General features: G+C 38.3%; 1 protein-coding gene across 1 annotated transcript; it reads left to right on the top strand.

Moving 5' to 3' along the window:
* The first annotated feature begins 309 nt into the window (after window positions 1–309).
* On the top strand, window positions 310–20,189 carry si:dkey-178e17.1 (tricarboxylate transport protein B, mitochondrial). Its single transcript, XM_033972707.2, has 9 exons — window positions 310–665; window positions 8,745–8,852; window positions 10,701–10,800; window positions 15,576–15,714; window positions 16,066–16,150; window positions 16,262–16,366; window positions 16,494–16,609; window positions 16,683–16,756; window positions 18,940–20,189. Exons 1-9 carry the CDS (start codon window positions 551–553, stop codon window positions 19,052–19,054), a joined length of 957 nt encoding a protein of 318 aa, XP_033828598.1. The 5' UTR covers window positions 310–550; the 3' UTR covers window positions 19,055–20,189.
* The last annotated feature ends 153 nt before the right edge of the window (window positions 20,190–20,342 follow it).

Below are 20,342 nucleotides of genomic sequence, written 5' to 3'. Positions count from 1 at the left end.
CTCGGTGAGAGCAGAGGCAGCGGTTTGTTGGGGGTGGGTCCGCGGATGGACAAACACAGTGTTCACTTTATTCACTCAGATGGAGCACATTCATGTGATAATAGCGACCGAAAGGGCGCACCCTCAGGCCACCCAAATGTTTGTGCAACGTGTACAGTTTGCACACATACAGAGCTCACAGACCACACCTTCACAAACTAGCTCTTTTTGCTCTGAGTTTACCCGTTTAAAGCGGATAAGCTCCAGAGGGAGTGGCGCTTCGTGTGTTTCCATCACGTTTCCGTGTTTTACAGCGCTGTTCTACAGACACAGAGAAATATTAGACATCGTGGAACCAACTTCCTTGTCTCCTGCGAGAGTCCGCCCACTGTCAAAGACAGGACCAGGATATGCCCAGAGTGAGATCAACGCTTCCAGCGGAGCGCAACAGCACAGAGCGCAACAGCACAGTGCGTGTGCTGCGCTCCTCTGGCACCAGGAAACTAGTCCACCGAAACTTTTAAATCATCGCAACTAGGACAAAACAAATAGTCTGAGTTTTTCTTCAGAGATGGACAGAGAAGGGCGAGGTTTCATGAGTCCCTTCCACAGACCGCGCTGCCTGGCAGCGGCTGCTCCAGCTGGAAAAGCCAGACTGACGCACCCGGGGAAGGCGATTCTGGCGGGTGAGTTCACTGTGTTCCTAAACAACTTAATGTAACTTTGTGTGTTCAAGTACAGATCATAATGTTCAACAGTTTGGGACTACAAACTAAAAGCAGATTCGATGTTTTGGCGCCTGATCCTGTCCATTTGATGAGAAGCATCACCTTTTATAACACAACGGCCCAGTCATGGGTCGAATTTACGCCTAATTATCTAATTATTCTAAGTATCTGCACATCTTATAGAATTACTGTGGAGTGAACTGCTGGGTGGCTTGTTGATCCATTCATTGGCATCACAGCAGGATTAAACAAACAACAATAGTCTAATAATCATAATAAGCACAAAAAGAACATAAATAACCAAACACATGCCATTTATTGACTTTGCAACCAGATGAAACTGTGGCTGTGTTTTTATCCTCTGCTCTGACTGTACCTCAGTGTGGAATGGCCCTCCTGTCTGTCTGTGGGTCAGGACACTTCATGTGGTCTGATGATTATGGTGCACATCTCCTGGTGCTGCTCCTGTGTGAGCGGCTCCTGCTGGCAGCCTGCAGCTCTCTGTTGATTTCTGCTCCTGTGTGTTTTGGCAACACTTTCACACTAAATATTTCATTGTTCTGTATAAATTCCTTTTGATTGAAATCTGAAAATAAACAGAGAATATTAAGTTGCTTGTCATCAGAGGTGTTGCAGGAAATTCTCGGCTCTCGATGCAAACTCTGCTGGTTGGCCCGCACTTTTTGATATCTATTTTAAATCTACATAGCATAGTTTTGGAGAACCACATTCCTACATTGGGCTCTGCAAACACGTACCCTTTACCCCCATGGTCCAATGCCCCAGCTTGTCGAGAAGGTTACTACAACACACTTAACTCTAACATAGAACTACGCTATCTATGTTATGAAGTGAAATGTTGCTGTTTCAGATATGTTTCCCGTTTCATTCCTGTGCACTGCCTGATGGACTGGTTTTACCTCATGTTGCGCAGCTCTGCCTCGTCCTGTGTGTTTGGTTGATCCAGAGTTTCTTCCTTTTCTTTAAATAGAGATCTCTTAAAAAAGCATTTGTTTTAAACAGCAGAACAGTAAAATATTGTGTTATTATCAATGAGGTGAAGTGGTAAAAGTTTGTCCTGCTCAATTATGGAAAATATTAGTTATTCGGGTATATTTTTTTGAATAGTGTAAAAGGTTAACTTCTAAATGATGAATCTTTTTAACTTTAGTGTTTATTACCAGTGAACAGTGGTGAACCTGGGGATGACGTCTGATTCAGCTGATCTGGACAATATGAGACATCAGTGCTGTAATAATGTGATATGATTAGGAGTCAGACAACACTGTGTATCAAGGCGTGTTTGCTCTTGGGGCTGTGCGTTGACAAAACATAAAACATAATGATATTAGGCCGGTTGTCATAATGTTACACCGGATTCCTATAATGTATGTTCACACTCATCAAAGTGGACCACATCAAACGACCTGCTGCAGTTCAACATTTGCTCTAAAGTCCAATATGGTGTTATGGCCAAATGTCAGCTTTATTTTCCTCCAATTCAGACTAAAACTTAATACTTCAAACTAAAAAGACAAGCTTAAAGGTGAGCTGTGCACCTTTGACGGAGGGTTCGCCGCCTGCTTATCTCCATGGTGATAGATGAGTTTAATGCCATACGTAAATATTCTTGTAACAGTAAACAGTTTTATGAAGCGTTCATATCATCAGTCAAACCCAGAAAACCAATTAAAATATATCACTGTTCAAAGTATCTTTATCGTGTCCCATCCCTGTATTTTCCCGCTTTAATTACAGGATATATCGTGGTAACTTAACGATATAACAGCAGTTGTATGATGTGTGTTACTAACTGACTTGTCCTGTGCTGCTCTGAGGCGACACGTAGACAAAGCAAAAGTAGAAGGTTGTCTGTAAAAAGGCAGCAGTCGTGTGATGGAGGAGGAGGTTTGAGAGCTTTATGAGCTTCTGCTGGTCACTCTCTCTGGTCTGAAGTGTATTATGTTCAGTGTCACCTCAGGGCAGAAGCTGAACCAACTACAGGCCTGATTTGATCTCTTTGCTACATCGTTTTTGAGCCAGTTCAGACCAGGGTATTTTTCTGTCATTGACGGCATGTGTTTTTCCCCATAAACGTATTATAGTTATAGCAACACCATTTCCAACTGTGTTTTGATCTGTCGATTTCTGCACATTAGATTTTCTCAATGATCTGATGATAAACTGGATAAAACCTTAGTATTAAATAGGATTCATTCCCTCAAAATTATGAATAATTTGTTGTGACAAGTCAGATTAAACTGTACCAACTGTGACAGAATATGTACAATAGTATAACTTCATGACCTGACCCAGCTTTGGTTTGAAGCACATGTGTCAAACTCAAGGCCCTCGGGCAAAATGTGGCCCGCCATGTCACTCTATGTGGCCCGCGACAATACATTTAAATGGTATGACTGTCTTAAAATATCACTTTATCAGGAAATGCACAGTTACACAGATGTTTTTTCATATCTATGCAAATTCATATGCGATATTTGTGTCTTGAATAAGTAATAAATACAGAAACGGTTAATTAACAAGATAAAAAAAATTGTTTAACATTTATTTTTTTTAGTATTATCATTGTTTAGTTACATTTATACTGTCTTACATTTACCTCTTGCCCTTTGAGAGCAACCCTCTGTCAAAATGAATCTGACACCGCTGGTTTAAAGGTTTTTTTTAATATTTTGTGCTGATTTAAGTTGCTGTGTGCTCTCAGAAGGTCTTTCACTGCTCGCACACAGCCCACTCCTCTGTCCTGCTGGGGGCAGGTTCTCAGACGAACAGGCCACATCATAAATCACACCACTCTGCCCTCTCTCCCTCTTTCTCTCCCTCTTTCTCTCTCACTTTCTCTCCTGTGTACAACCAGACAGCCGCCTTTTCGACATCAATCCAAGCATCATTTACAAAGAGCTAAGTATCAGACATCATCATAAAGCAGTGTTTGCTTATCAGATCAGAAAAGATTAGTTATTGTGAATATAATAGTATAAGTTTCACCTTGTCGGTATAAACCAAAAGCAAACATGAATGGTATTTTAATTGCATATCGTTTCATAACTGATTTGCATTCCCACATTTACCACATAATTGTCTTTAAGTTACAACATCTAGAATTTAGCCTGTGGGTTCAATCCTGGTGAAACTGCTATTTGTCAATGCTAACAAACCAGTTCACACAAACGTCTACGCTGTGGGCTTTTTCCAGTTCCCATGTAAAATTCATAAACTTATAATTAAGACCCTGTTAATGAGTGTTGTTGAGGACAAGGGAAGTCCAAAGGATGAACGGTCTACATGAATTATTCCTTTTATCTTTTGCACACAGAAAAGAGATCAGTTATGGATGAATTTATGTGGCGTTTCTTGTTTGACTGTCCCGAAACTGTAGTCTGAACATTTACTTTAGCGTCATGTGAAACAGTTTGATGTAGAGCTGTGCATTTAATCAGGTTTTAATCGAACTTGAGATTGAGTCACGATGTTTACAGCCAATCCTCTGTCAGTAAAACGATTTGAACGGTTTGTTTATGTATTTATTTATGTGATAGGGACAAGTATGTTCATTAGACACATAATACACTACAACATTTACAGCTAAGGCTAATTTTCAAAGTCCGTTCCAAGAAAAGCTGTAACAAAAACACAGAGTTCACATAATAAAGGCAGAGTTCAGACTTCTTACTCTTTTTCTGAACTAATGAATAAAATCTGTGTTATTTTAAGTTTAAGACATGTTTATTATAACCTATTTGTATTTGTTTTTCATCACACCAAAATAAAATTGAACAGAAAATAAAGGATAACACCCAGCCCTTAACGTGAACCATTTTGTACGCAGACAGACTGGGCAGTACTTGTGACTACTGCGGTCGTTTTAATGTGTGTGGTTAAGATATTGGTCCTGATAAACATGTCTATTTTCATTACTGTGAGAGCGACTGAGGAGCAGATGTGCAGGGGGCTCATTAGACCAAAGTGTCACTCCCCCACAGCTGTGTTCCCCTGGTCCCTGTCCACAGTCCCAGCTCCTACAACCTGTCCCGAGAAGAGAAACCTGAACCTATTTGAAACAGGTTCAAATACTGATTATGTTATTGTTGTTTTGGGTGACTATGGGACTTTTCTAGTGGAGGATTTTGTTGTTTTAGTGCGGGGTATTACTGTTTTGCTTGGGATGTTTCAAAGTATGGCATTCAACTCCTCTATTATACATTTATTCTGTCTTTAGACTGTAAAAATACATTGAAAAACATGTGTTATTACAGGCAAAGCAATAGGCTCTCCACAGAGACAACCAGGCGGCCAGATCTTCCACCAGAAGTTCCATATTGCAGTTAGTGTCCAATATGTTCACTGTCTGACACAATATTAAGATATATTTGTGCATAAAGTTACATTTCAGATCTGCTCAACAAAAATAGCATCCAACTCCAAACACATACAGTGAATAAATTGAAATCTAAAAAGGAAATTTCACATATAGCCACATCTGTAACAATAATAATCATCTTATCAACTTATAAAACCTGGAACGATGTATATTTTGTGGTTAAATATTTACAGAGTGTACAGTTTCTCCGCAATCGTGGTGAGATTTTAGTTATTTTTGTTGTAATACAGTAAGATTTGAGCTGTAGAGGGTTGAATAAGTACATTGTATGGCTAATTATCGGTTTATTTTGTTATATATTTGTTAGCGCTCATGTCTTTTAATGATATTGTCTATTTAAAAAAGGTTCACTGGGATAGTCCTGCTTTATTGTTATTGTCACAGAGAAATAAAGTAGTTTCAATATTACCGTTTATCGCAGTATTTCTCTGTAGCGATATGTCAAACTTCAGGATTTGTTATTGTGACAGGCCCACGTACAACCAGCGAGCCTTAGTTTTGTCGTGGTTTTCTTTACATCGTGTATAAATATATGTGAATAAAATACCTGAACCGAAAGCTCATAAAAGAAAACAGATTTCCCTTACTCCAAATACCTGGGCAATACCATTTGTGTCCCTCCTCCAGTGATTGCAAGTGCCAAGTGTGCATTTGGAGCGATTGATTTTATGACAGTGCAAAGAGACGCTGGCAGTAAGGAGCGATCGAGGCCGTGAGAAAAATTAGGAAACAGACACAGGAGCAGACTATGAAGATAAAGATTAATGTTGTTTCCAGGCTGGACCCGTGTTTGGCAGCTTTTCCGGACTCATTTACAGTGTCATTTTTAAACGTGCGTGTTGCCGAGGAGGAGACCACAAAATGGAGCAGAAGACAAACAAGCTGCTCGGATCGGCCTTAGACGAGGATGGATCAGGTGTTTGTGCTGCTGCTGCCTGGGTTTTTACTACAGCCTGTAACAAATGAGGCGCTTGGAGTCACTTCACCAAAACACACTAACCCACTGGCGCTGCTGGTGCTGGCGGTAATGGTCTGGAGCGCGATAGATCAGTCGTGATTTATGTTCTGGATCAGCTCTGCTTGTGTTATAAAGGCAGGAGAGCGCACAGTAGACTGTCGTACGCTACAGGAAATGGTCAATAATGTTATTGCTGAATGATTGAATGTTTCGTACAACCAAATTCATACAAAAATACTCTGTTTTTGTCTTTGTGTCAGTTCCAAGACAAGATAAAACAAGAGATTGGGCCCATGAGAATGAGAAAAGATGAGATTTTAACCCAGTTTACACTTTTTTGTTTATTTTATTTCATATTTTTGCAGTTATTGTAGCACGGCCAAGACAAACGCAAACATGGGAAAACAGTGTCACAAGATTATTTTCCTGTTCTGTGCAGAAACGTCTATCCCACAAAGTCTTGGGGTGAGATCTTGTTCCATCTCTATTAAAGAAATCAGACTTTTTCCTTCCAAATGATTGTTTTTGACTTGATTCACCTCCTAAAATAACAATATAAACTAGAGTACTACAATTTATTTTTGTGAATGTGAATGTCCAGCAAGTCTATATTTATTTATTTATTTATTCATATGTTTATTTATCTTTATTTATTCAGGAGAACCCAATGAGAGCACTCAGGGTCTCTTTTTCTTTTTCAAACAAAACAAACCAGTCCATTTCCATTAACATTTAAAACAAACATTATAAAAGTTTGTTATCAGATTATTAAATTGCGACTGTGTTACCAATGTGTCCAGTTTTGCTTTTCGTTGGAGCTTATTCCATTTTTGTGAACTAAAACGGCAAAAAACCTCTTTCCCGTCTCAGTCGTGTTGCGGCTCGTCCTTAAACTTATACAGTCATGTGATCTGGAATTAAATGTTCTGGTATCAATGATTAACAAACACGTGAGGTATTTTGACAGGTTTTGAAGTATTATAGTAGTACAAGATGATAGAAAAAACACCTTAATGGAAACAGGGCTATAGTGGCTCTGAAGTAAAAGCCATTTTGCATTATTGCTTTAACCCTTTATTAAATTATTGGCACTCGCTGATAAAGAGGCTTTTAGTCCCGTCCAACAAACGAGGCTTGGAGGAAATGGCTCCTGTCCAACTTGAGGACATCACCGCAGCGTGAAGCAGCACATTTCTTAAGCTATCAGCATAAATATATAAGATTTATACTGACTTATTGGCCTGGCTGATATTCTTACATTAGATACTATTTAAGTTCCATTGATTAGAATCCCTGGATACTGTGTTTCATTGAGCTAATGGAGGGTCCTGGCCTTGTAACGCAGACAATTTAATTAATGTTAGCTCCTCCTTTTGACCTCGCTGTACGGGACATTATTTGATTAGCAATAACGTGACAGACTTCCACTCTTCTAGTAACACATATGTACACAGCCAGTGCCTCTACGCCGATACAGCTCTGCTCATGTAGCTCTGTGTCATTATATTTTCCTCTCAGTAGCCAGCAGCTCTTAATGTTTATGAAGCTAGATCCATTTGGACCCACGGAAATGACCCATGACGTAATGTCTCCTCCTCCTTGTTATTCACAGGGTTTTAAATCAGGCCACTCCACAAGGACCGAGATGAACCTGTGAAGCTAAAGACCTGATTTTGTCTTGAAAATCTACCACAGAATGTTAGAAAAAAGCATTTTCCAAAAACACCACTGGGGCTTAAGTATTTTGACAGAAAAGGGAACAAGAACAGGGTATAAAACAGGTTTCTGAATGCAGTATCTAATAACATTTTGCTCCTAAATTTAAAATAATCTAATGACAATAAAGTCCACATGGCTTAGTCCTGACGCGATAATTACTATATCTACTTATTTTACTATATATAAAAGCTGAAACTATATTTTTGAGGCTCAATATGCACAATTTCTTAGGATTTGGAGTGATATTTTGCATTTTTTCTGCACTATGATAAGATTTGAGCTGAGCTGTAGAGAGATGAATATATATATATATATATATATATATATATATATATATATATATATATATATATATATATATATATTTTTATACTCATGTATTGCCTTGATTTTATTCCCCAATATAAGTTTGTTATCATGAAAGACCCACTACAAAGAGATAAAACACCATTTGTAGAGTTTAAAACAGCGAGGAAAGGATAGAATATTTTGGCGCCAGCAGTTCTGTAATTAGTTTTTTGCAATAAACTCAAACGGCCTCTCTATGATGTGATCTCTCTCTATGGTGTGACGAACAACGTGTTAATGTGATTTTTAATTAAACCAGTAGAAGCCGCAGTTGTCACAATAACATTTCAAGTTATCTGATATCTGAAGATTTTTAAACACAATGAGTATTTTTTGACAATACAGTGGCATTTTAAACTGAAAATAATAGTTGTTTCATTATATTTACTACTACTACTGCTGCTACTACTAAGACTGTTCTAAAAAGGTCCAGTTTAGTTCATTTTTTGTGTTTTTTCCAGCATTGACACTTGTTCAAATGAGTATTTAGTTTAGTATCTGTTAGTATCTGGATATGTTTTCCCCAACAATCCTCGTAAAAGTTCCACGTCACGATGTTATGTGCCTAATAAAGTCGCCTCTACCCATCATGCTTTGCGTTATTTCACAGGTGGCATCGCAGGAGGCATAGAGATCTGCATTACTTTCCCCACAGAGTACGTGAAGACCCAGTTACAGCTGGACGAGAAAGCCAACCCGCCCAAATACAGGGGCATAGGTGAGTCCCGTCCTCCATATCTCTGTCTGTTCCTCTTCCAGTCCCTTTACCTCTCCAAGGAGCTCATTATCTAATTACCCATCATCCCTAGCTACATTAGAGAATCTGGCAGGCTGTCACTATTCTTGTTTATATGACATAAAACAGAGCAGTGCACACGAGCAGTATCAATACACAAGCAAAGAGGAAGTGCGAGTGTGCGCTTCCTCGTCTGGGCTAATGAGAACCGGAGACAGCTGTTGCGTCTCTGCTCCGTTAAATAAGGTGCACTAAAACTGTACTTGAGAGCTCCTGGAAATCTGAAAGAAAAGCTCTAATTGGAGGTTTAAACTCAAAGTCTATATGACAGGTTGGACTACAGGTACTCGTCTCACTAAAGCGCAGTTAACATCATTATATTTAAGGGTTTTGTGTCATTTTTTTGTTTGTTTTTTTTGCTGATATTTATAGTTTTACTTATGGGCTGGACGTGTGCAGCAGTTGTGATATGTACAGGTACTTCCTTAACTGTTACCTAGCAACCACAGAGTAAACAAGGTCAAGGTCAAATTTGCACAATAATTATGATTAGAGTCATCCAAATAAATGACTAATCTGTTAAATGAAGGTTTAAACTGTGCATTTTGGATGAAACTCACCATTACTTCCTTTTATTTTCAGCCTTTTTTTTTTTTTTTTTTTACCACCACAAACTGCTGCTTAACTGATATGAAACTAAGATAAATATTTACCACATGTACTATCCTACTAAAGTAATACTTAGAAAAACATAAACATAAAAACCTATTACCGTATTTTCTGGACTATAAGTGTCACTTTTTTCATAGTTTGTCCATAGTTTGGCTGCGACTTATACTCAGATGTGACTTATATGTGAAATTATTCAAATATATAATTAATTTCTGGCGCGGTGCTTCATCTTCCTCTGGAGTTGATGGAGTTTTTCAGAAGAATTCAATGGATTTATTGATTTGGAGTGAGATCCAGAGTAAACTTGTTGCTACTTTTTATTCTTTGTTTATCTGATTAACTGTTAATATCTTACGTTAACAAACCAGACACGAGTTCAGTTCTGTCTGTGCTTCATGTCGCTGAATAAATATAAATGTGTTACGTTAGCGTGGTGTACTGATATTCAGCCTGTTGGTCCACATTTTATTATTATTATAACTTGATTTAAAGATAAAATGTCTGTTCTTGGTCTCAGATTTTGTAAAATATATTTCCTTCAAAAATGCGACTTATAGTCCAGTGCGACATGTGTTTTTTTTCTTCATTATTATGCATTTTTTTGTTGGTGCGACTTACTCCAGAGCGACGTATAGTCCAGAAAATACAGTATATGTGTATTTTCATCACTATATTACACTATTTTCTGATGTATGTTATAAAGTTTCCTCATCACAAACAGACCTGGAGTTGTGTTTTGTTTCATTCACACATGTTTAACACAGAAACTCTGCAGATTCAGGCTGCGCTCTTCTCTCAAACAGAAAACGCCTTGTTCCACCTTGTGATATCATCATGTGGTGATACAGGAAACACCTTCACTAGAAACATTTGGATAATTTCAGCAACTTCTAATAAACAAAGATAAAAGGTAGAACTTGAAAACTATCGCTTCATGACATCACAAGGTGGGACAGAACGTTTTGAGCTTTGAAGATGTAACAAACTAATAAAAGTGTTACTCAGACATGTGTGAATGAAACAAAACACGACTCCAGGTCTGTTTTTGAGGAGGAAACAACATTTTAACCTGGCTTAGATCTCACAAGAGTTGATTTTGTCTAGTAAAGGACTTCTGATTAAAAATTAAAACATGTTTGTGCTTGCTGTGTTGTTCAGGTGACTGTGTGAAGCAGACGGTGCAGAGTCACGGCGTAAGAGGGCTGTACCGCGGCCTCAGCTCACTGCTCTACGGATCAATACCCAAATCTGCAGTCAGGTTTGTCAAACTCAAACAATGAACAAATGCGTTAGATAAACAAGTATTTACTCATATGTGAAAGGACTAGTAAAACCTTTTTGCATCAGCTAACTCTGCAGATAAATGCAATAAATTCTGCCTTTTTTTTTACACCAAAATGAGCTACTTTGCTTGAGGTACAGTGAAAAAAAGTGAATAGACTATAAAAATTAATGAAATGTGCAGAAATGACCGTACATTTTAGACCTTTTTTTGGAAAAACGCCTGCAGTTTCATTTTGTTTTAACATTTTTAACCAGCTCTTTTTGACATTTTTCACTTCTATAAATCAACTATTTGTATTTACCTCCCACCTTTAGTATTTATCGTGTTTATAGACCAAGTATAACCTCAACAATCGAGTGAAAACCCTGTGCTCTGTATGTGTTACTGTAAATGTGTCCAAATGACAGCTCTTAGCACAGTGCCATTATGATCCTGTACCTGGAACCGCTAACTCCAATTATTCAACTCTATTACCCACAATGCTCCGCCTAAATGCCAGAGTAGCCTTCGGTATAATTATGTTATTTTTCATTCAAGTGACATTTCTCTTGAGCGTGTGAGGCAGTGCGTGTGGCTGTGCACCAGTGGGACAGCCTTTAGTCTTCACTCTTTGTATGACTCCGCTGCTGTGTTGTTTTGTGTTTTGTGTGTGTTGTATTGTGCTGTGTGTGTGTTTGTGCGTAGAGCTGGAGGGTACAGCCTGTCTGTTCTATAGTGAGACAGGCTCATTCAGGCGGAGCTAAAATGCCACTCAAAGTGACGTCGGGTCTCAAAAGAGTGACCACGGTGAACTCTGGTGGAGATGGGGACAGTATTTTACTACAGAAATGACTTAAGTGTCAGCTGTGGGGACTGACCCTTAGGTCAAAATAAAAGCATGTGTGGAGTAAAGACTTAAACTTGTATTTGTTTAGAGAGTTAAGCAGTTGATGGAGTCTCAGTCGATTAAAATATGTATTAGAAGTTGGCAGCGGTGGTGGTTACTTAAGCAAAAGTACAAATGCAGAGGTAAAAATTTACTTATCACATGAAAAAATCTATGTAAATGTACTTTAAGAGTAAAAAGGAAAAGTATTGCTAATTTATTACAGTGTAAATGTAGTGATCTTGATTAAAAATGATTCATATTTTGGTCAACAGCTGCAATGTGAATCAGTTTCTTATGAATTTTGTGAATTTATTTTTGTTTTGTGCAAAGACGAACCTTGAACTTGAAATTTTTAGTCAGGATTTTACTACGAACATGGTAAAAGAAAAAACTTGAATCATATGAAAAGTACTTCAAAAATGTCCTGAAGTAAAAAATAAAAGTATCCATGGTAAAATTTACAGACACAGATACCTAAAAATGTTACTTAAGTACAGTAATTCACTTCTTGTACTTTGGTATTGTTACATGCACTGGAAGTTAGTGAGTGAGATTTGGGATTTTTAGTTTTTTATCTGTAAAAAGACTTACATGATTCACAAGTTTAATGTTACTTTATGCTCATACTCCTGTATAGTTATCATCTTGTGAATGCAGTTAGAGTCAGATACACAGATTTATGTAATAGTTTTAAGTTTTTGCCACGCTTGACCAAGACTTTCTTTTAGTCAGTATTTTGTGTATAAAACCTCACTGTAATGTCGTCTGGGAAATTTGGATGTCATGAAAAATGTTGTGTTTGGAGAAAAGAAACGATTATTGTCTCGATTATTGACAGTGACGCCTCGACCAAACCACAGTGAGATCTTTGACTTACTTCATTTACACTGTCTGATCGATGCCCATTGAATTTCAATTTCAGTTTATTTCTGTAAAGCCCAAAATCACAGCCGCAGTCGCCTAAAGAACCGAACAAAACTGTTATTGACCAAAGACCGTGAAACTGTCATTGATCAATAACAGATTATGAACAGTAACAGTAACAGTGGAATAATCACTCTGTTCTGTTACTTAAGTAAAAGTACAGATACCGAAACAAATAAATAAACAATAAAAAGTAAAAGTATCACATGAGTAAGTAAAAGTGTTAAAGTACTTGTTTAAAAATGTACTTAAAGAGTAAAAAGTCAAAGTATATCGTGCAGATTTTGAGATCTACTAAAGCTTCAAATGTGTCAATTTTGATAAAGATTTTGTTTTTATTTGTGTATTTTTGTTTGCTCAAATTATGAATGTGTTAAAAATAAACCCTCGGCCTTTTCAGGACGTCTCAAACTATCTATAAAAGTACTTTTTTCAATCCAGTTAAAATGTAGTGGAGTAGAACGTACAGATACTGCTCTCAAATATAGTGAAGTAAAAGTAAAAGGTCCACTTTATAATGTACTTAAGTAAAGTACAGATACACACATTTATACTTAAGACCAGTACTTTACTACTTTTACTTCATTACATTCCACCAGTGATTATTAACCAACATTCACATGAAACAAGCTCATGGATAACTGTCCCAGAGCACTCCCCCAGAGCACTGTCCTAGTGCACTCCCTCAGAGCACTCCCCCAGAGCACTCCCCCAGAGCTCTCCCCCAGAGCACTCCCCCAGAGCACTCCCCCAGAGATCTCCCCCAGATCACTCCCCCAGAGCACTCCCCCAGAGCTCTCCCCCAGAGCACTCCCCCAGAGCACTCCCTGTCCTTAGACCCTCCCTTTTATCAAGAAAAAACAGTGGTAAAAGTCTAGTTCTAGTAAAGTATGTGACCAGGATTATTAAACCAAACTTTCTCAGTAATAAAAGTTAAATTGACAGATTTGAAGTATGGAGAGATTCTACTGAAATGGCTCCTCTCGTGGAAAAATGACTATGAATAATAATCCATTTGTGAAGCCCGGTGAGTTATGAAATACAAAAAGGATGTATTCTTTGTTACAGCAGATACAGGACAGGACCCAGAGTCTCAGGTCTCTGTGTCTCTGTCCGTGAGCATCTCTCCCCCTCGTCCTCAGTCTCCCCTGAGCCTCTGAGCGTCTGAGTATTTACACCAGAATCACAAAGCTACAGAGCAGAGTGACTTTTATTTCACACCATGAGATACTGAACTTTTACACTTACACAGGTAGAACAACATAGAGTTTTTCATACTTAAATTTCCATCAGAGCTTGAATAATCACAATTATTGATTAACATTAACCAATTAATCTCTAGATCTCTGCTGAGACGGGAAACTGCCACTTAGGTCGATAAAACAAGCAAACTAACCAAGGAATACAATTAGAAGAGAAATGGATTTGAAACAGCAGCTCTTAATGTGGTAAAGAATATTGCAGATAGTGATATATAAAATGTGCATTTAATAAAAAAAAAAGCTCAACATAGGAACAGAATGGAAGAAGGAATAAATACAGCACACTCCAAACAAGAGATAAACGAGTAGATGAGACGCTGCTTTCAGAAATGAGTGATTCCACTTTACACTATTGATTTTTATATGGAAATTCCAGGACAAATCAAATTAAGACTCTTCATGAGCAAGTGAGTGGGGCGATTCTTTTTGAAATATGTCCAAAAGCTTGTCATGTTTCTGCTGACCATTTTGTGGGGGACATTTTTCGATCCTTTCTCCCCTGGCGAGTGTGTCCTCCCTTTCTCTCTCCTTCCATTAACTGATTGCCTGCAGAGGAGTGTGTGCTAAGAGGGTCGACCTTTTTATCTTTTTAACTCGAGATTTTCCATCATGTCTCCGTCCAGCTCCTCCTTTAACTGCTCATGTCCCCAAAGCTCAGTAAAAGTCTTTAACGAAGGGATCTCCTCCCTGTTTGTGTCGTGACTTTACCTCACTGTGGATGTCGGCCAAAACGCCACTATAAAGCATAAGTTTGGACACTGAGAGGAGAAAGTACTTTGGCAAAGAAACACAGCTGGCATCCATGTATTTTCTTCCAGCACTAATGAATAACGTTTACAGACAAGCAGTTTTAGAGTTAATCTTTCACTTGAAGCTTAGTGAGTCATCGTAGTACACAAAAATAAATGCTTTTATCATGGATTTTGTTCAAAGTGAAGTCTGTCTTCAAACACAAATTAAATGTGAAGTTAAAGGATGTGTGTAATATTTTTTTTTAAAGGAAACCAATGAATTATAGACCAGAGCTGACAGAGGAACAGGTGAATCAAAATGACTGAGACAGAAAAGAAAACAAAGCATTCATCAAGCCAAGTGTCCTCCCCCGCCCCTTCACTACAGGCTCCAGCCACAATTCAATTGGATCTATAAATAACCTTTCCTGTAAAGGACACAACCATTTCTGATTGCAAGATACATAAACTCCACCTCCTCCTATTTATCCATGCATAATCAGGAAACGATAAAGGAATATGGCCTCGCTGCAGCTTTAGATTGAGCGTAAAAGTCTATTAAAAGGCCTTTCTGTGCGTTTAAGGGAACTCATTCTGATTTAAAGAACATTTTGCAGAATATAAAGCACATTGTTTAGTAGGATGTTGATTAGTTTTCATAATTACTTGAAAACAAAAGCATTAATTTACTGAATAATGGACTGATTGTGGGTTTAGAGTGGCTCATGTAGGAAGCAGCAGGTAGTTAGCCTTTAATCAAAAAAAGTTGTTGGTTCAAATCACGCTCAAGCCACTTCAGAAAGTAACCGCAGCCATGTTTCTGTCTGTCCGTCTCAGGGCAACTGTGGCTACAAAAGTAGATTATCACAGCCTGTCTGAAGAGTGATGTGTAGAAATGAATCAAATCCAAAACCACAAATCTATCTTAATGCTAATCTTTATGTCTTTTCTATGTTTTTGCAGGTTTGGGGTGTTCGAGTTCCTCAGTAATCGTGCCAAAGATGAAAACGGGCGTTTGGACACCACCAAAGGCCTTGTTTGTGGGCTGGGAGCTGGTGTGATGGAGGCAGTGGTAGTGGTCTGTCCCATGGAGACTGTCAAGGTTTGTCATGGTTTAATATGACGCTGAGAAGGCTTTTTAATCTAATGTAGTTTGATTAGATTACAGTTTCAATGATTTATCAAACAAATTAGTTCTTAATTGGTCCACTGTTCACTTTGGCACAGAGCTCGGCTGACAGGGAACATTTATCAGCTTGAAAGAAAACAAATAAATCATACAAGGACAAGCAAAATGTTTTAACATGCACGATTCTTTCATAATGCCAAGAAACAGACATAACAAGTGCTCTACTATGTCTCCAAATTAGACAGGATTTGGATATTTTTATGGCCTGATACTATTTTGTTTTCGTAGACTCTTATCTTTCCTGTTCTTCACTTCTTTCTCAAGGTAAAATTCATCCATGACCAGACATCAGCCAACCCCAAATACAAAGGTTTCTTCCATGGAGTTAGTCAGATTGTGAAAGAACAAGGTAAATATATGTGCAGCTGCTGCCCTCTTGTGGTGGAATTGTTTAACGCAGTGTCCTTTAAGCAGACTGTGCAATTATGATGGATAAACACGAATATTGATCCTGTTTTAGGGCTGAGGGGTACATACCAAGGCCTCACAGCTACTGTCCTCAAACAGGGATCCAATCAGGCCATTCGCTTCTCAGTCATGACTTCCCTAAAGAACTGGTACAAAGGTCTGTCCCAGTTTCTATCTATTTAACAACGTATTATTATTGTTGAACTGGGGGTTGTGATTGTGTTTTAATCCAACTGTTATTATTAAATATTGAAATGTAGCTTTGTTTTCTTCCTCAAAATCAGGCGACAACCCAAACAAACCCATTAACCCTTTAGTGACCGGTACATTTGGAGCTATAGCTGGAGCCGCTAGTGTCTTTGGGAACACGCCGCTGGACGTCATCAAGACAAGGATGCAGGTACGTTTTAAACATCAAGTAAACTATAAACACGTGTAACTTCTGAGCTAATACTGGTTCTTCTTTTGTGCAGAGTCTGGAGGCACATAAATATAAGAGCACTCTAGATTGTGCCGTTAAGATTATGAAATATGAAGGACCACTGGCGTAAGTATTCTTAACTTTTTATTATCGTTTTCTATATCAAAGCTTAGTTAACCATATTATTGCAAACTGAGTACTGGGGTTTCTCAGTTAAATGTACTGTTTTCTACTTGAGTAACTTTTTAATACAGTTGTACTTCTTTGAGTGAAGTTTTGCAACATTTGGCTTAGCAAAAGACAACATTAAATCTGTCAAATTTGTCCAGTTGACAGATTTAATTTCATCTTTTGCTGTGGATCAGATCTGAACGACTGAGGGATCACACAGACAACATTTGGCTCACAATATCTAAAAAAAAGAACATAACCTCTGCTTTTCTTACTAAGTTTTTTCCATTTCTTTTTTCTATCCTTTGAAATACCAGATTTTGGGCACTATTAAATGTTTTGTCTCTTCAAATAATCACATTAACTTAAAAATTCTACATCCTGATGATACAATTACTCTTAGTTGAGAAGCAGTTTCCCTTTTACTCTTACTTGCGTATTTTCTTGGACCACTACTTTATCAAATCAAATCAAATCAAATCAAACTTTATTTATATAGCACTTTTCATACAAAAAAAAAAGTAACACAAAGTGCTTTACAAAGCATTAAAATCAGTCCCACCCACCAAACCCACCCAGCCACCCGACAGCCCAACAACCCAACCCCAACACATCAATAATCATAACCAAACAACCCCCCACCCCAACACACACTCCCACCCCCCACCTCAACACATGTTAAAATACCTCAGTTTCATTTAAAATATGTTTAAGTGGAACAGGCTGGATAAAGATGAACCAGATGAGAGAGAGAGAACCACCAGAGGAACCATCTGCACCAGGAACAGGGTCACCCACAGCCACAGGACACCAGCCCAGGGCCCAGAGAAGAGATGAGGTCAAGACCAAACCTCCAGGGCCCACGAGCCAGGGCCCAGCAGCCACAGCCAACCACAGCTCCCGGTGCAGAGGGCTCCTCAGAGGAAACACTGGCAAATCTAAAATGATTAAAAATAATAAAATAAGTCAAAACTAATAAATAAGTCAATAAATAATAAAATAAATAACCAATAAATAATAAAATAATCAATAAATAATAAAATAAGTCAAAACTAAACAAGTAAATAAAACATAAGTAAAACATAAACACACTAGCCAGCCTAAATAAGACTAAATAAATAGAGAAGTAAACTAAAATGATAAATACTAATCAAAAGCTATGCTAAAAAGATGGGTCTTGAGCCTGCTTTTAAAAACCTGAATGTTCTCTGCGGCCCTGAGGTCCTCCGGCAGACTGTTCCATAGACGGGGGCCATAAAACTGGAAAGAGGCCTCTCCATGCGTGTGTGTCCTGACTTTGGGAATGACTAGGAGCCTGCTGCCGGAGGAGCGCAGGGGCCGCGAGGGTTCATAGGATAAAAGCAGTTCTGTAAGATAAGAAGGCCCAAGACCATTAAGACATTTAAAAACCAGTAAAAGAACTTTAAAATCGATCCTGAAACACACAGGGAGCCAATGCAGGGATTCTAATACCGGTGTAATGTGGTCCCGCCCCCTGGTCTTAGTCAGGACACGTGCTGCTGAATTTTGTAATAATTGTAGACCTGAAATCGCCTTTTTGGGAAGACCAGAGAGCAGGGCATTACAGTAGTCTATACGACTGGTGATAAAAGCATGCATCAGCGTCTCTGTGTTGGCCCGAGAGAGAATGGGACGGACTCTGGCTATGTTTTTCAAATGGTAAAAACCAATTTTTGTGATGTTTTTAATGTGTGGAATAAAAGTCAGCTCAGAGTCAAAAATAACGCCCAGGTTTCTTACTTGTGATGATGGATTAAAAGACTGTGACTGTAATTTGGGTAAAAGTTTCTCTCTCTGGGCCTCAGGACCGATGATTAAAACCTCAGTTTTGTCCTGGTTAAGCTGGAGGAAGTTTTCTGCCATCCAGGATTTGATGTCTAAAATACAGTTAAAAAGAGCATCCACTGGGCTGGTGTCATCAGGAGACATGGAGATGTAAAGCTGTGTATCATCTGCATAGCTGTGGAAGCTGATTCCATGTCTCCTGATGACATCACCAAGAGGGAGCATGTACACTTATACTTCTACTATTTTGCAACGCTTTTTCCTGAGCACTTATGTTCATTACTCTACCCACGTTTGTGCAACTCATGCCTTTCTTTTTATGTTTTCCGCAGGTTTTACAAAGGCACAGTTCCACGTTTGGGCCGCGTGTGTTTGGACGTCGCCATCGTCTTCATCATCTACGAGGAGGTGGTGAAGATTCTCAACACAGTGTGGAAAACGGACTGAGCACATCTGAGGAAACTTGAAGCAGCTAAACCATCTTGAGTATTAACACGAAAGGAAGGTTCCCGCTCCCTTCCACAAACATACTTGAACACGCCAGTCATTCCTCTTTAATTTATTAAGTGTAATCTGAGCTGCAGAGAGAATGTAATCCAACCGGTGCAGTTATTATTATTCAAAGGTAATTTATAGTTGTCAAAATTACAGCCAGGAGAAAATCATGCAGTTATGTGCGAGATTATAGAAGGATTAAATAAACCATTATCGTTTGACAGAAGCCCTTACTGCAGAAATAGCAGAATACTTAAATTGAAAAGGTGTAGCTCACAGTTCACCCGCTATACAGAAGCAAACTGCAGCACCTTCCACATTAAAGCATTTATTTAGATGATTTATTTTTATAGATTACTGCTGTTTTCCAGCAGCAGCAGTAATGATTTACAAAAACACTAAGTATTTTTTGTGCAAAACGCCACGCCTGCCATGATATAGTACTTAAAGAGTTTTAGCTATACAGAAATATATTATATTTTATCAGGTCGTGTGTTTATTGTTGAATGTGAGTAAGAGAAATGATTTTATATACAACACTGTGATTATAAAACTAGTTCCAGTTGTAGCCCAATGTTTAACAACCTGAAAAAAAGACATGGGATTAATGGTGAAATAAGATGTCGCTGCCTTTAAATGACATACATTTTCACAGTAAATAGATCCATCATCTCTTAAGGACGTATAGCATGCCTGTTATGTACAATAATTTGCTGTTTTAGTATAATTGTCTTTGGATTATAGTGTATATATGTGATCAGGGTTATAACAGTTTATCGATAATGTGCCTTTTTCATTTGTTTTTTCTGTTTTATTGACTCAGCGCTGTATGAATGTGTGTTGTAACGCTGTTTGTCATATCTTAATTGTTGCAATAAACTTGACGGTCCTTTCACGGGCTTGTAACTGTGATGAATATTACACTAAAGGCGAACGTTTAGCTGAATATCTGGGTATAAAGTGATGCTTTTCTCGGTGTCATCCAGTTTAATTTTTGTATGTGTTTACATTTTATCATGATTGTGCAATGAACACTGCCATGTGCTGTGGTTTATTAAAGGTAAAATGGTGGTTTGGAGGAATTTCAGATTTTGTTGTTTCTATCTTTGCTGCTGTACTACACTGGGCCAAACCATGGGGCAGGTGGACGGGGCCAAACAAAAGGGCCTTTGTTCCAGTTCTTGGCAATTACTCTTTCCCAACTCTTTCATTTTCATTATATATCGTACATTTCCACACA

The sequence above is a fragment of the Periophthalmus magnuspinnatus genome, chromosome 9, assembly GCF_009829125.3.
Source record: "Periophthalmus magnuspinnatus isolate fPerMag1 chromosome 9, fPerMag1.2.pri, whole genome shotgun sequence".
NCBI classification, from domain to species: domain Eukaryota; kingdom Metazoa; phylum Chordata; class Actinopteri; order Gobiiformes; family Gobiidae; genus Periophthalmus; species Periophthalmus magnuspinnatus.
The sequence above is the reverse complement of the archived record's forward strand: the minus strand, read 5'-3'. Positions and strand labels throughout refer to the sequence as shown.